This window comes from Bos taurus, chromosome 16, assembly GCF_002263795.3.
Source record: "Bos taurus isolate L1 Dominette 01449 registration number 42190680 breed Hereford chromosome 16, ARS-UCD2.0, whole genome shotgun sequence".
NCBI classification, from domain to species: Eukaryota; Metazoa; Chordata; class Mammalia; order Artiodactyla; family Bovidae; genus Bos; species Bos taurus.
Genome location: NC_037343.1, coordinates 52,075,876 through 52,089,996, shown reverse-complemented (window position 1 = coordinate 52,089,996; position 14,121 = coordinate 52,075,876). Strand labels below are relative to the sequence as shown.

Below are 14,121 nucleotides of genomic sequence, written 5' to 3'. Positions count from 1 at the left end.
AAAATCTTCTAGTTAATAAATTGAATACCTAGTCTAGGCCACATACTGTGCTAGGAACTGGGGACAGAAAAATGAACAGAGATACGACCCCAGCCTTCATTCATTCAACGAATATTTGTTGAGAGGCTTGCGATATGGCGGGTAATATTCAGGTGTTAGGATTCAATCCCATTCTCAGTGGCAGCAGTATCACCCCGGAGAGGGCAAAACTCTACTTTTTTAATGTATAAAGCACAGAAATACACACAGTGCTATCTGTAATAATCAAATTTCACAGAGGTGAGAACTTCCCAGGTGGCTCAGCAGTAAAGAATCCACCTGCAATGCAGGAGATACCGATTCGATCCTTGGGCTGGGGAGATCCCTGTAGAAGGAAATGGCAACCCACTCCAATGATCTTGCCTGGGAAACCCCATGGACAGAGGAGCCTGGTGGGCTACAGTCCATGGGATCTCAAAAGAGTTGGACACGACTTAGAGGCTAAACAACAACAAAAGCGATTAGGAAAAAATGTCTAAGAAGGTTTCTTAAGGAAAAGGATGATAATGAAAAAAAGAATGAGAAACGCCAGGTTAGATCAATGAAGAAACATGTAAAACTCCCAGTCTTTCATGGCTTTTTATTCTGAGGCAAATAAATAAACAAATATTGGGTTGGATAAAAAGTTAATTCAGGTTTTACCATTAAAATGTTATGGAAAAACCCAGATGAACTTTTTGGCCAACGCAGTACTTTCTGAGTTGTTCCTGAGCTCAGGAACACTTTTCACAGGGACCTCTCCCTCCCCCTCCCCAGTCCAAGGACCTGGAGAGGCCTCCCTGAAGTAGGGATGTTTAAAACAAAGACCTGAGGTGGTGTGGGAATGAACTGGGATCTTTGTGCCCAGATCTGCTACTCCAGTATGCCCTGAGTATTAACTGGAATTATCCCAGTTAATTTCCAAATTTCCAATTTATTTTTTTAATTAATTAATTAATTTTTTACTTTACAATATTGTAGTGGTTTTGCCATACATTGACATGAATCCGCCATGGGTGTACATGTGTTCTCCATCCTGAACCCCCCTCCCATTACACTGTTGGTGGGAATGCAAACTAGTACAGCCACTATGGAGAACAGTGTGGAGATTCCTTAAAAAACTGGAAATAGAACTGCCAAATTTCCAATTTAAATGTCCTTATTTAAATGACAGGCTCCTATCCTGGCCTTGTCCTTCTAAGGGTGAGCCGGAATGCGATTCCAAACATGCATGATGAATGCCTATTGCTGCGGGAGGTCTCTGGCTCAGGACAGACCCAGCCAGGCTTCCCCCACGTCAGGCCCACACTTGAATTTCACATTTCGCATTCCTCACCCCTTCCTTTTCCTGGTTCAGCCATCCCCTCTGCCTTTTGCTGTCCCCGACCTCATCACTCAAAAAAGTTGACCAAAGCTTGCTCTGTGGTGCTTCCCACCTCAAGCTCATGGCAGACCTGGGACTTGGGGGACCCTGGGACTAAGAAATCTTCATTTTTAACAAACACCCAGACTCTCGCTCTGACAGCCAGCCCCACACCAGGTCAGGGCACTGGCCCTGGGGACCCATCCAATTTTATTGAAAATCAAACTAAAAAGGATACAAAGGAAAACTGGTTTAGAGGCAAAAGATTTTCGACATTTGCTGCCTGTTTTCCTTTTATCTGGGCATTCCCACCAATATTTACTTTGTGGGCTAGTGTAGAGATCTTAGCCTACCTCACCCTGAAATGTTTTCCTGAAATGATTTTGAAAGCAATCTCAAAGCACATTTCAAGGCTCCTGGCAGCCACTGGCATAGGTCAGGCACAGAACGTGATTTTTAAGCCTGTCTTAAAATGAAAAGAGTTACAGAGAAGGTCCTACCAGCCCCTTCCATTTAAATCCACCCAGAACCTCCTCTCAACCCCTAAGGAAGACAGGACATTCTGGCCCCTAGCTGACAGATGAGGAGACCAAGGATCATGCTTTCAGAGGCAGAGCTGAAACTTGACTACCTGTAGGCCCGCAGGCCCTCTTTCCCCAGGGGCATGAGTTGGAGTCAAAAACTTGCAGGAAGTAGGGCTGTTGATGTGAAGCCTGTTGGAAAGAAACTTGCAAGTTACAATCGTATCTACAGTATAAACAGAACCGTGTGGGAGAGAGATTATTGGGTTGCAATGAATAGAAACCTATTCAGAAAGAGGGAGGAGGCTTTTATAAGGATGTAAGAGTGCCTCATAAATACTGAGAGCTGAGAGAGAGCCTGGCCTCAAAAGAGAACTGGTAGGCCGTCATCTCCCAAGCGTCATCTCTCTTACACACAAACACACACAGAGCTCATATCACCTCTCTGTGCCTAAATCTCCCCTGATCTCGTCTCTCTCTGGTCATGTGATAAAAAGGGATGACCTCACGGTCCCCCATTTCAAAGAATCAGCTCAAGTGGTAAGTAGCATCATAGAGCCCATGATCCTAAATCCTAGGAGTGACCTTCTGAAAAGCTGAGCCTGTGCCAAAGTGCCCGATCAGCTAAGACCAGGGACAGAGTCATACTCAAGACTGCCCCACACCAGGGGCAGTGCTTAGAATAGGGTTAGACCGATTCCCCTTGAATATCCTGCCTTTTCTCCTCCTAAGACATCAGAGACATAAGACATTCAGTTTAGTAACAGCTTTTCAAGAGAAAGTCCATCCCAATGAATGTGCCCATAATCAGAAACTCCTGGTTTCAAAAACCAAAAAAAAAGAAAGAAAATATAAGAAGAAAGTATCTGTATATCTGGAAGGGAGTACATTGGAATGTCAATAAGGTTACCTGTGGGTAGTGTGAGAATAGTGGATTATTTTAGCTTCTTTTTGCACACATCTATGTCTGTATATAATTTCTTTTTTACAAATACTTTATTTTGAGTAAAAAAGCCCATTTGAGTGGTATATTTGGGGATACCCTTACAATTGTCAAGTTTGTGCATTTGTTGCTCTTGTTGAAGGTGGGAGCCAGAAAAGCCACTGCAAAGATGGACCAAGAAAGAGAGATGCTAAAGAGAGAGATGTCCAGCAAGTCCAGCCAGAGCCTTCTGTTTTCTAAGCCTGGTGGAAGGAACTAGAAACATCCCGCCGGGTCTGCGAGATCCTCCTCCATGAGTCAGAGAGACTTTTCCGTGCCAAATCACAAAGAGACTTTTTTAGGACTTATTGTTACCCTGTGTGTTGCTTCCTAGACTGGTATTTTGCACAGTACAATTTTTCGGAGTGTGTGGGGAGAGGGGCTCTTTTCACAGCTATCTGCGAATGTAAACGCACTCAGGCATATGAAGAATTAGTTCAAAATTCCGACTCCTGGGCCCAGTAGATAAACTTATGTGTCTGGGTTGTGACGTACCCAAATGTCACACCTCCACGGAGCTCCAAGAAACCCACAGTTGAGAAAACCCAGGGCATGATACTGGGGCTTCAGGGGCTGCTGGGTCCATGGTATAGTGCATTTATATCTGAATTTCTTATAATAAATTTGAACACCAACCTGTTTTTATTGCTTCCATAACAATGAGTCACATGTATATGGCACTCTGCAGTTTTCAAAACCCATCTCATCTAATCTTCCTCCAAGACCTGGGAGGTAAATAGTATTATATTCCCCATTTTACAAATGAGGAAGCTGAGGTCAAGAGAGGTTAAATGGCCCATCTAAAGTCACACAGCTAAGAAATTCAAGGGTTGGGTCTGGAACCCAGGTATTTACCTCCCATCTCACACTGCCCATTCTGTCACAGCAGGATAAGCCCAGTAGTTCAAGTCACAGGCCATCAGGACAGACCAAGTACCCAATCACCAAAGGGCACACACTGCCCAGGTGCACACACTCTTTCCATGGTATTTGGAGAGACTTTCATTTTTGCCCTCTCTGCAGCCATCTGTCCTCTCCCTGCCTTTCTTACATGGCCAAGACCACCAAATAAAATGGGAGGAACAGCAGAAGTCATGAATATCACTAATTCTTTTAATTTTTAAATAGTCACAATAAAAACATTTTTATATTTTTAAACCAAATGCATTCTTTATACCAATTAAAATTAGAAGGAAATAGGAAAAATTATTTGCGTGATATTCCACTAAAGGTACATCTTACACAGTGAGAAGGTACATCTTACACATGACCTTAAAAATAATCTTGAAGGGAATTCCCTGGTGATCCAGTGTTTAAGGCTCCATGCTTTCAAGGCAGGGGGTGCAGGTTCAATCCCTGATCAGGGAACTAAGATCCCACATGCCTCGTGGTGGTGTAGCCAAAAAAAATAAAATTTTTAAAAAGAGTTTTAAATTATTTTTAAAAAATAATAATAGTAATCTTGAAAACCCCAGTTTTCCATAAAGAATATGATATTACTTATACTGCACCATATCCCCAAAATCCAAAAAGCAGTCTCCAACACCAGAAAAGATCACTGGGTTAGACAGTAGTTAAGCTAGCTAATGTTTGGAAGCCAAATTGAAGTGGGGTGGGGGGTGGGGGGTGGAAATACTTAATTTGGTTGAACATGAATATTTGAATTTGCAGAAGTCAAACATGATGCCTCTGTGACTCCATTGTATTTTAGGTCTCTCTAAGGACATTTTAATTTTATCATATCAACTTTGCAACCCGTGGTGGTGATTTCCTTTCTTCACTCCTTGAACTAGATGGTTCTTTGGGTATCACCTCAGCCACATACCCCTTTCTCTGAGAATGCACACTGCCCCCTGCCCCCAGTCAGATTTGCCCTAGCTAATGCTGCTCTGTTGGCCACAGCTGGTTGGCTGAGCAGTAGATAGTCTGCCCAAGCCAGACCGATCAGGTTTCACTTCTAACCCAAGCTGGGCCCATCAGTACCTCCAGCCTTGGTATTGGAAGTAGAGAACAGGAGCACCACACAGGTCATTAGTGGTGTGGAGCTGAGGTCTCAATGCAGTTCCCAGCTGGTGTGGCCATTTCTTCCACTGTGTTTGGAGAAACAAAGCCAGTCTAAAATGAGACAGCCGGGATAGATAAACAAGTGGAGACAAGAAACCAAGACCACCAGAGAGACAGTGCCGTGGACACTACAAGTCCCTTAGTCATCGCCCCCGCTCTACTGCATAAGCTGAAGGTTAAGCACCTTCATTTCCCAGTTTCCCTTGCAGTTAGACCCAGCCATGTTGCTCAGTTCTGGCCAATGACATGCAAGTGAAGGTCCTGGACAGGGCTTCCTTCTGGAATTAAAGGCAAGACTTTATTAGGAGAGAGATTTTTCTCTTTGTCCCTTTGTCTTGTCTGTCTTTTCTCTCCTGGAGCTCAGACTTGGAGCTGGAGCAGCCATGCTGGGAATCACCAGGAAACAAGCAAGAGGCCAAAGCCCACCTCAAGGACAACGGAGTGGAAAGATATGAAAAGCCTGGGTGGGAGCCTGGTAACATCACTGTGCTGTACACCACAGTATACTGAACAGCCTACCTCTGTACATCCTTTTATGTGAATAAACCCCTCTCTGTTTAAGTCACTGTAGTCTGGTGTACCTGTGTGTGCTGTGGAGCAAACCACTTAAAACTTCTCAGTGTTAGTCACTCAGTTGTGTCTGACTCTTTGCGACCCTATGGACTGTAGCCCACCAGGCTCCTCTGTCCATGGGATTCTGCAGGCAAGAACACTAGAATGGGTTTCCATTCCCTTCTCCAGGGGATCTTCCCAACCCAGAGACTGAACCTGGGTCTCCTGGATTGCAGGCAGATTCTTTACCATCTGAGCAACTTGCTGACTTACAATGGCGAACATTATTTCTCATTATTTCATGGATCAAACAGGACACATGTACTGGTCTGGGCTGGCCTGGCTGGAGCTGGATGGTTTGGGATGCCTCGTGTACATGCCTGGTCATTGACAGGCAAGCTGGGTGAGGGCAGTGGTTCTCAATCAGGGGAATTTTGTCACGCAGGGAATATTGGGCAATATCTGGACACAACTTTGGTGGTTAAACTGGCATGGGGGGTGCAACTATCTAGGGCAGTGTTCCCCAACCTCTGGGATCTAATGCCTGATGATCTGAGGTGGGACAGATGTAATAATAATAGAAATAAAGTGTACAATAAATATAATGCACTTGAAATCATCCTGAAAACATCCCTCTGCCCCAGTCCATGGAATCTTCATGAAACTGGTCCCTGGTGCCAAAAAAGTTTAGGACCGCTGATCTGGGGGTAGAGGCCAGGGATGCTGCTAAGCATAGCACAATGCGCAGAACCACTCCCCACAGCAAAGACTTATTTGATTAGAAATGTTAACAGTACCGAGAATGAGAAACCCTGGTCTAGAAAGGCCTCAGCTGGGATTTCTGTCTCTGCCTGGTGTGATCTCTCTTTGCCCAGCAGGTCAGATCAAGCCACAGGTTCCCAAGAGCTGCAGGAGAGACCAAGCCCCAAAGCACACTTTCAAGTCTCCACCTGCCTTGTGTTTGCCAATATGTCATCAGACAAAGCAAACCGCACAGCCAGGGTTCATCTGGGAGAGGCTCCACATTTTCACCTACCCACGTCAAGGCTTCTGTTATTTAAAAGCTGATAGCATTCCAACTGACACAGAAAGTTACCCTAATTCCTGATGACTTTCTGGTTCCTGGTTTTTTTCCTGGGAAAGGCCAGTTCTAGGGCCTGCCCTTGGCTTCCACTAGGAGAGAGTATCACTCCAGGGTCTCTGGTTGCAAACAACAGAAACCTCCTGTGGCTAACTTAAACAGAAAGGGAGCTTACTGAAAGGCGACAAGGTAGGTTAGAGAATCACAGGGTGAGCAAAGCTGAGAAGTCAGGACCATCACGAGAAAAGTCAGGACTGTCAGGAACCAGCTCTTCTTTCCCATAGATGTCCTCTTTTTTTTGCTTCAGCTGGTTTGAGTTTCTGTTATTGCAAACAAAATGGCCTTTATTAAGACACTCTTGGGGCTTCCCTGGCAGTCCAGTTGTTAGGTCATCACCTTCCAATGTGGAGGGTGCCAGTTCCATCTTTGTTCAGGGAGCTAGGATCCCACATGCCTTGCGGCTGAAAAACCAAAACGTAAAACAGAAACAATATTGTAATAAATTCAATGAAGACTTTTTTAAAAAGACACTCTGGTACACAGCCCCCACTGGTAGCTCTGAGAAGCTACCAATGACCTTTCCCCTGGCGTTGTTCCAAGGGACAACAGGGGACAGGCAGCTTCACCCTCCTCCAGAGCTCCCAATCTTCTGATCCCTCCGAGAGGCTAAACCAAACAACTTCCTCCCGCCCTTGCCAATGGTAGCCCATTTGGATTCGTGACTTTGCAGATAAGGTGCCCTTCTCCAACAACTTGGCACAGCCAGCCATGCCTGCTGTTGTGGAAACCAGAGTCATGAAGTGTCTGCAGGAAAAAACAGCTTCCACCAGATCTGCATTCCCAAGTGTGTTCCTGGTAAGTGGAGTGGTTTCCAATTTTCTAGGATCTTAAGAATGAAAGCAATACACCGAAGATGATGAGAAGAAACCCAACACCTGCTCACACTGATGCGCTTCTCTTTTCCGGACTGAGGTTCCTAAAGCCTCTTTTCTGTACTGAGGTTAGGGCATCTGGTGAGGGTAGACTATTTCAGTGTATCAGCTTGGCCTCATTTCCATCAAGATGCACCGCTTGCACCCGTCTGCTCAGTGTCCCGAGTTATTTTGGGCCCATTCATGACCTTATGTCCCTGCTTTTGTTTTTAAACATTTTTCTTTGTCCATCTGTTCCCTAGGAATCCATCACAGTGCCTCCTTCCTGCTGTGGGAAGCATTAGCAGACTCCTTGTTTTGACTTTACTCTCATAATGCTTTCATTCCTAAGACCCTAAGATATTGGAGGCAGAAATTTTATCTTCTGGCTCACCGTGGATCTAATCATCAGAGGTACTCTATTCGGATCAATCACTTTTATGGTTAAACAACCAGCCTTCATTCATTCAGGCAACAAACGCTGGGTGCCTACTATGCACCTGATGCAAAGAACTGACTCATTGGAAAAGACCCTGATGCCTGGAAGGAATGAAGGCAGGAGAGAAGGGGATGGCAGAGGATGAGATCATTGGATGGCATCATCAACTCGATGGACACGAGTTTGAGCAAGCTCTGGGAGTTGGTGATGGACAGGGAAGCCTGGTGTGCTGCAATCCATGAGGTTGCAAAGAGTCGGACGCGACTGAACTGACTGACTAAGCTCCAGGTATTAATGACACTGTGCTAGACCTCATGGCCTACACGTCTGCTCCCCTGACTTTTCACGACCTGACCTGCTGCTCACCTGAGGAGTGGAATCATTCATTTAGATGGTGTGTTGCCTGGGAGAGCTCACTGGTGATGTTCCCATCCTCTTTTTTGGCTTTCTATGAGATTCCTGCTGGGCCTTCTCTAGAGAGAGCTATACACAGCAGTTACCCTCTTCTGGAAGTTTCTTTGTGCCTTTCAACTGTTGAATTTTAATAGTTAATAATTGCAAACTTGTTATAGCATCCTTGCCAGCCATCAGATCCTGTGCTAAGCACAGCCCAGACATTATCCCTTTCAGTCCTCACTGTATCCCTCCTGTTTCACATGTGAAAACAATAAGAAGTTACTTGCCCAAGAGAAAAAGCCTCAGAGCTCAGACTTCATACTCAACTGCTCCAATGCGGTGCTTTCCTCAATGAAGTCCAGGAACCAGCTTGTTATCTACTGGTCAATGAAGATTGGGTTGGCAAACTTTTTCTATAAAGGGCCATTTCCCTTTGTGAACCATGGGGTCACTGTCATGACTACTCAACTCTGCCATTGTAGCAATAATTGAACAAATGAGCATGGCTGTGTCCCAATAAAACTTTATTTATAAAGATAGGCAGGGGACCAGATGTGCCAGCCCCATGTTAGACTCTTACCCAGACTAGATTGTTAATATCTGCATGGCTATTGCCTGCCACATTGCCATGTTTATCAATATCTCCATCACTGAGAGCATCTGGAGCTTTTACTATGAACCATGCACTTCATTAAACACTTCACACAAATTTTCTCATTGAATCCTCTCAAGTACTCCAGGAGGAGAGATACATTGCCATTTATAGACAATGCAACTGAGGCCTTTAGAAAGGTAAAACAGGCTGCCCTAGGTGAACCCAAAGGGATTTTCAGATCCAGATCCTAACCATGATGCAACACTGCCTTTCACCATCACAGCCCTGCATCTGAACAATAGGAAGCTGCACAGGTGAATCAGGAGAACTGCCTTCCACTGAACCAAGCTTGAAGGAAACGAGACTTCATGACAAACCCCTTCCTCTCAGCATCCTGGCTTACTAGCCCCTTCTCAGAGTCTCCTGCTTTCTTTAGTTACTGCCTGAGTTCAGGTGTCCCTGGCCGGGGCGCTGTGTTCTCTCTTTCAACCAACTTTGCCTGCCTCGGCCTTGTGCTAATTTTACAACCTGCTTTTCAGTTTCCCAAATCCTCATGTTCCCCTGCAGCAGCCTCATGCACTGTTTACCCCTACCCTCCTTTTATTCCTTCCACCTTGTCTGCTGAGCAGAGAGCTCCAAATGACCTCTGGGCCTTATTGATGCCCAAGGACCAGCAGGTCACCCGGCCGCAATCCCTATCTGATGCTGCTGACGCTGTCCTCAGAGGAGCAGGGACAGATACTTGAGAGGTCTGTTGTCCCAGAGATCCTGTTAACTTTGTGTTGAGTCATGTGGGTGCACAGAGGTGTCACTTTACTCTTTCTTAGCGGTGACCTTGAGACCTGAAAACCAGCCACCGGATGCTCAGGAGGGGACACTCAGAAAAAAACACCCAGTCCATCCTGAGCCCTCAGGCAGAGCAGGCCATCATGCATTCTGTCAACCTTGACTTCTCCAACCTGACCTTGGGCCAGGCACCATGCTGGCACTGAGGAGCCGAAGCTGAACCAGACAGACAGGTCCCTTCCCCCAGGAAGCTGTGCTGGGGCAGGGTCGGGTAGGAGGTGTCAGATAGTTTACTAACAGCGTCATTGTGGGTGGTAATAAGTACTGAGTCCCAGCCAGAGGCTTGTTAGCTGGAACAGTCATAGCCTTTGTCAGTCCCCCAGCGTGGGTCCAACAGTTCTCACTCTTCAAACTGGCTAGTCCCACTCTCCCCACCCCCATTCCCACTCTTGCACATGGCTAGAATTCCAGGACCAGAGCCTGGTGCCCAATACACTTAATAAATAGGTCTTGATTGCCTGGATGGAGACGCACACTGCTTTCATAGAATGGTATAAAAATCGAAATCAGCTGCCCATATTATTGCCATCTTTGGAAAGGGTCCAGGAAGGCTCTGCAGATGCAACATTGCTGGGTTTTAAGCCACAAGATATACACACACACATACACGCTCACTCTGTCTCTCTCTCTTTTTCTTTCTCTCTCTCTGAGCATTTAAGACAGGGCTAAGACTTAAGCTGTGTCCAAGTTGTTAAACTTGGACACAGAACTGCCTGGGGTTTAATAGAAGCAGAAATCACGCTCAGTTTTCTTCTCCCAGCCTGTCCATTTGGGCATATGCAACTAATTAGAAAGACAATCTTGATTTTCAAGTAGATTCAACACATCCAAAATAACCACAAAAAGCTTGTGAGAGAGATAGGTTGGCTTCTCATGACTGGCGACCACCTGCAGGCCTTGGCCCCATTACACCCTTTCCCACCTGCCCTGCTCTGCGGTCCTGTGAGCGCCTCCTGACTCAGCTCCCCCGCTGCCTGCTCTGCACGGCTTCCAGACTTGGCAGGAGGTGAGAAAGCCTCTGAGACCAACCAGGCTGTGACCTCATTCTCTGCTCTCACTCCTCCAATCGCTCCAAATGGGTATCTGGGCTGTCCCTCAACTTTGACCTCTGTGCACCTTTCTCCATCCATCACCGGTTTGCTGATGACCACGGAGGGTTTGTGATGATGAATGAGTAAACCGGGGTCTATAAAGTGCCAAGTGAGTACCGTAGTTTATGAGCTGACTCTATCTCCTCCGGTCTCCCTAATCCCTTCTTGTTTTCCAAGCATCTCAGGCTGGAGGGACCACCCAGTTCCATCCGGCTCTGGAATGTCCCTCAAAGTTCTCTCCATCTGCCCTCTTCACCCAAGAGCTCTTCCCGACTCCTCCCTGTGTCTCCCTCCTGTTTTTCAAAGGGCTGTTGTTTTTCTTAATATTGCTTTACCCCTCCCCAAAAGACAGTTACACAAGTAGATGTGGGAGGAAGCTAAAAAACATAAGTCAACGATGACTAAGTCTGCCTAGCTCCCTCGTCACTGGAATATTGTCAGAATCGGCTCTCTCTCACCCCTGCCTCTGTAAAAATCCTTTGCCGAGGGTGTGATTTTTTCCTGAAGATCATTTTTTCCACATGACCAAATGTTGTCATGCATAACCAGTCCAGAGCATTTCTTTCTGCCCAAATCTGTGCTTGGGGCACAGCACTCAGGGTCACTCAGAAGTGATTTTTCCCTAATGAACAGGCAACTAGGTGGTTCCTGGAAGTTTCACTAGCAATTGGGGATCATCACTTATCCCAGAGTTTTCTTCCCCCCACTACTTCTCTGGTTTCTGAATAAGTGCTTTTCCTGAAGTCCAATGACCTCAGAAGGAAAGAGTTCAAATAAAACCCAGCATGCATCTCCAGCTTTGGAGCAGACAACAAGGGCTCTGAAATGAGACAGACACCAAGCAGCCTGAGCTCCTGCTCCACAGTCCCAGAGTCTCAGACCCCTCAACCCCTGAACACTAGTGACAGAATCAGCCTGAGAGGTGTTAAAAGGGCTGGCCCATTGGGCAGCACTTCCTGAGCTCTGTCTGAGCGTAAGAGCTGCAAGGTCTAGGCGTTCTGCTCCTCTTTTACAAAATGCAATTGGTAATGAACAGGAATTCCCCCAACTGTGCATCATGGAGCCCGCCCTGCCTCCAGAGGGTTGTGTTCACACAAGCCAAATGGGCAATTGACCAGAGCATTTAATACTTACGAGTCTGTGAATAATCCAAACCAAATCCCAGGTTTTTCACATACATGTAAATTGTTCTTCACAAAGGCAAACCCTAACCTAATCCCTTCACTGTTAAAAAGTTGGCTCCCAGAAACAAAACATTTCATAATAAAGGCAGCCCTATTTCATGCAGACCCATTATGAATCATAGGTTGGGGCAAATTGAAGTCTGTCAGAATTTAAGCAATTAACTACCTAAAAAAGAAAGCTCAGAATTTGCAAACCCAAGCATTTGCAGGCATAATTTTTAAAGTTTCGATCTATACCATGTCCCCAGGTTTTTGCATTCAATAAAAACCCAACTATTTTGCCTCTGATGAGTCCTTGAAGAAAACACATGGGAGATACAGAAACTTAGCTCTTAAAAGTAGCTGGACCAAATTGTCCAAGACCAACAGAAACTTAATTCCAAACTTAAAAAAAAAAAAAAAAATCACGTCATTTAAGCTGAATATCTTTATTGGACTCAGAAACAGTCCAACTCATTTCTCAAAAATAAGTTGATGAAAATTTCATATTTTCTGAACCCTGAAGAGTCCTTTTCTCAATTTTATTCTTTTTAAAATCCCTTTTAAATTAATTCTCAGTTCAGTTCAGTTGTGCAGTCCTGTCTGACTCTTTTCAACTCCATAGACTGCAGCACACCAGGCCTCCCTGTCCATCACCAGCTCCCGGAGTTTACTCAAACTCATGTCCATCGAGTCGGTGATGCCTTCCAACCATCTCATCCTCTGTCATCCCCTTCTCCTCCCACCTTCAATCTTTCGTAGCATCAGGGTCTTTTTCCAATGAGTCGGTTCTTCGCATCAGGTGACTAGAGTATTGGAGTTTCAGCTTCAGCATCAGTCCTTCCAATGAATATTCAGGACTGATTTCCTTTAGGATTGACTGGTTGGATCTCCTTGCAGTCCAAGGGACTCTCAAGAGTCTTCTCCAACACCACAGTTCAAAAGCATCAATTCTTCAGTGCTCAGCTTTCTTTATAGTCCAACTCTCACATCCATACATGACTACTGGAAAACCATAGCTTTGACTAGACGGACCTTAGTTGGCAAAGTAATGTCTCTGCTTTTTAATATGCTGTCTAGGTTGGTCATAGCTTTTCTTCCAAGGAGCAAGTGTCTTTTAATTTCATGGCTGCAGTCACCATCTACAGTGATTTTGGAGCCCCCCAAAATTAATTCTAGCAATATCTTTTTTTTTTTTTTTAAGGAAAGCATATTTTTTTAAAGTCACTGAATTTGTTACAACACTGCTTCTGTTTTCTGTTTTGGTTTTTTGGCCCAGAGGCATGTGGGGTCTTAGCTCCCTGATCAGGAATGAATCCATACATTGGAAGTGCAGAGTCTTCACCACTGGACTGCCAGGGGAGTCCCAGCAATATTCTTAAACTGTGGGAAATCAACAAATATCAACTGAGGATCTGTTCTTTGGGAATCAGTCTGTAACAGCTCGCTGGTTTTACATTCTCAAGTGCTCTCTGTTTCCAGAGCACTGGTTTTTTTTAAGCCCTAAGCCCATCTCTTCTCTGGAGGAAGCCGTTTCTGCAGAGTCTTGAGAATCATCCTAACATTTTAGAGAACAAGCACAAAGCACAGTAGTGATTCTCAAACTTCATGTAGCCAAACGCGCCTGGGTGTCTGTTAAAATGTAGATTTCTGGGTCCCACTCCAGAGATCAGATTTGTTTTTCTGGATTGGAGTCTGGAAACTGGTATTATCAACCAGCTCCTCTCCTCCCCTGTAGGAGTCCTGATGCTGGAAGTCCACAACTCTTGAGTTTTAAGGTGACAGACCAGACCACAGAGAGAAATTCTCTGTCTGGCCTCTTCCTAACACCCCATCCCTTGAGCCTTGGGAGAGGACACCTCTTCTCTGGGGTCCCACTGAAATGGCAACATCAAGATCTCCCTGCCAGATCCCCTAAAATAAAGTCACAGACGACCGCATGGCCCGGTAGCTATTCTGCCAAGTCATTCATGTTATGTGCTGACCCGCGGGGAGAGGACCAGGCCCTTCTCCCATGCTCTCTCTTGAGATATCTCCGAGGACCTCAAGACTGAGGCCCAGCGCCATCTCCCTCGCAGCTGCTGGTCTTTCCCTTTCCA

At 45.6% G+C, this 14,121-nt stretch overlaps 1 protein-coding gene across 9 annotated transcripts in view; it reads left to right on the top strand.

Annotated features, from left to right (window-relative positions):
* The window catches only part of FHAD1 (forkhead associated phosphopeptide binding domain 1), a 165,429-nt gene extending 161,910 nt beyond the window's left edge, over nucleotides 1-3,519 (top strand). For 8 of the 9 annotated variants that reach the window (XM_024976835.2, XM_024976836.2, XM_024976838.2 and 5 more), the window contains one exon: nucleotides 2,988-3,519. In XM_024976835.2, coding sequence (XP_024832603.1) covers nucleotides 2,988-3,104 — 117 coding nt within the window. In that variant the 3' untranslated portion in view covers nucleotides 3,105-3,519. The remainder of the gene's footprint in view (nucleotides 1-2,987) is intronic. The other variant, XM_024976839.2, reaches the window with a different exon arrangement.
* The last annotated feature ends 10,602 nt before the right edge of the window (nucleotides 3,520-14,121 follow it).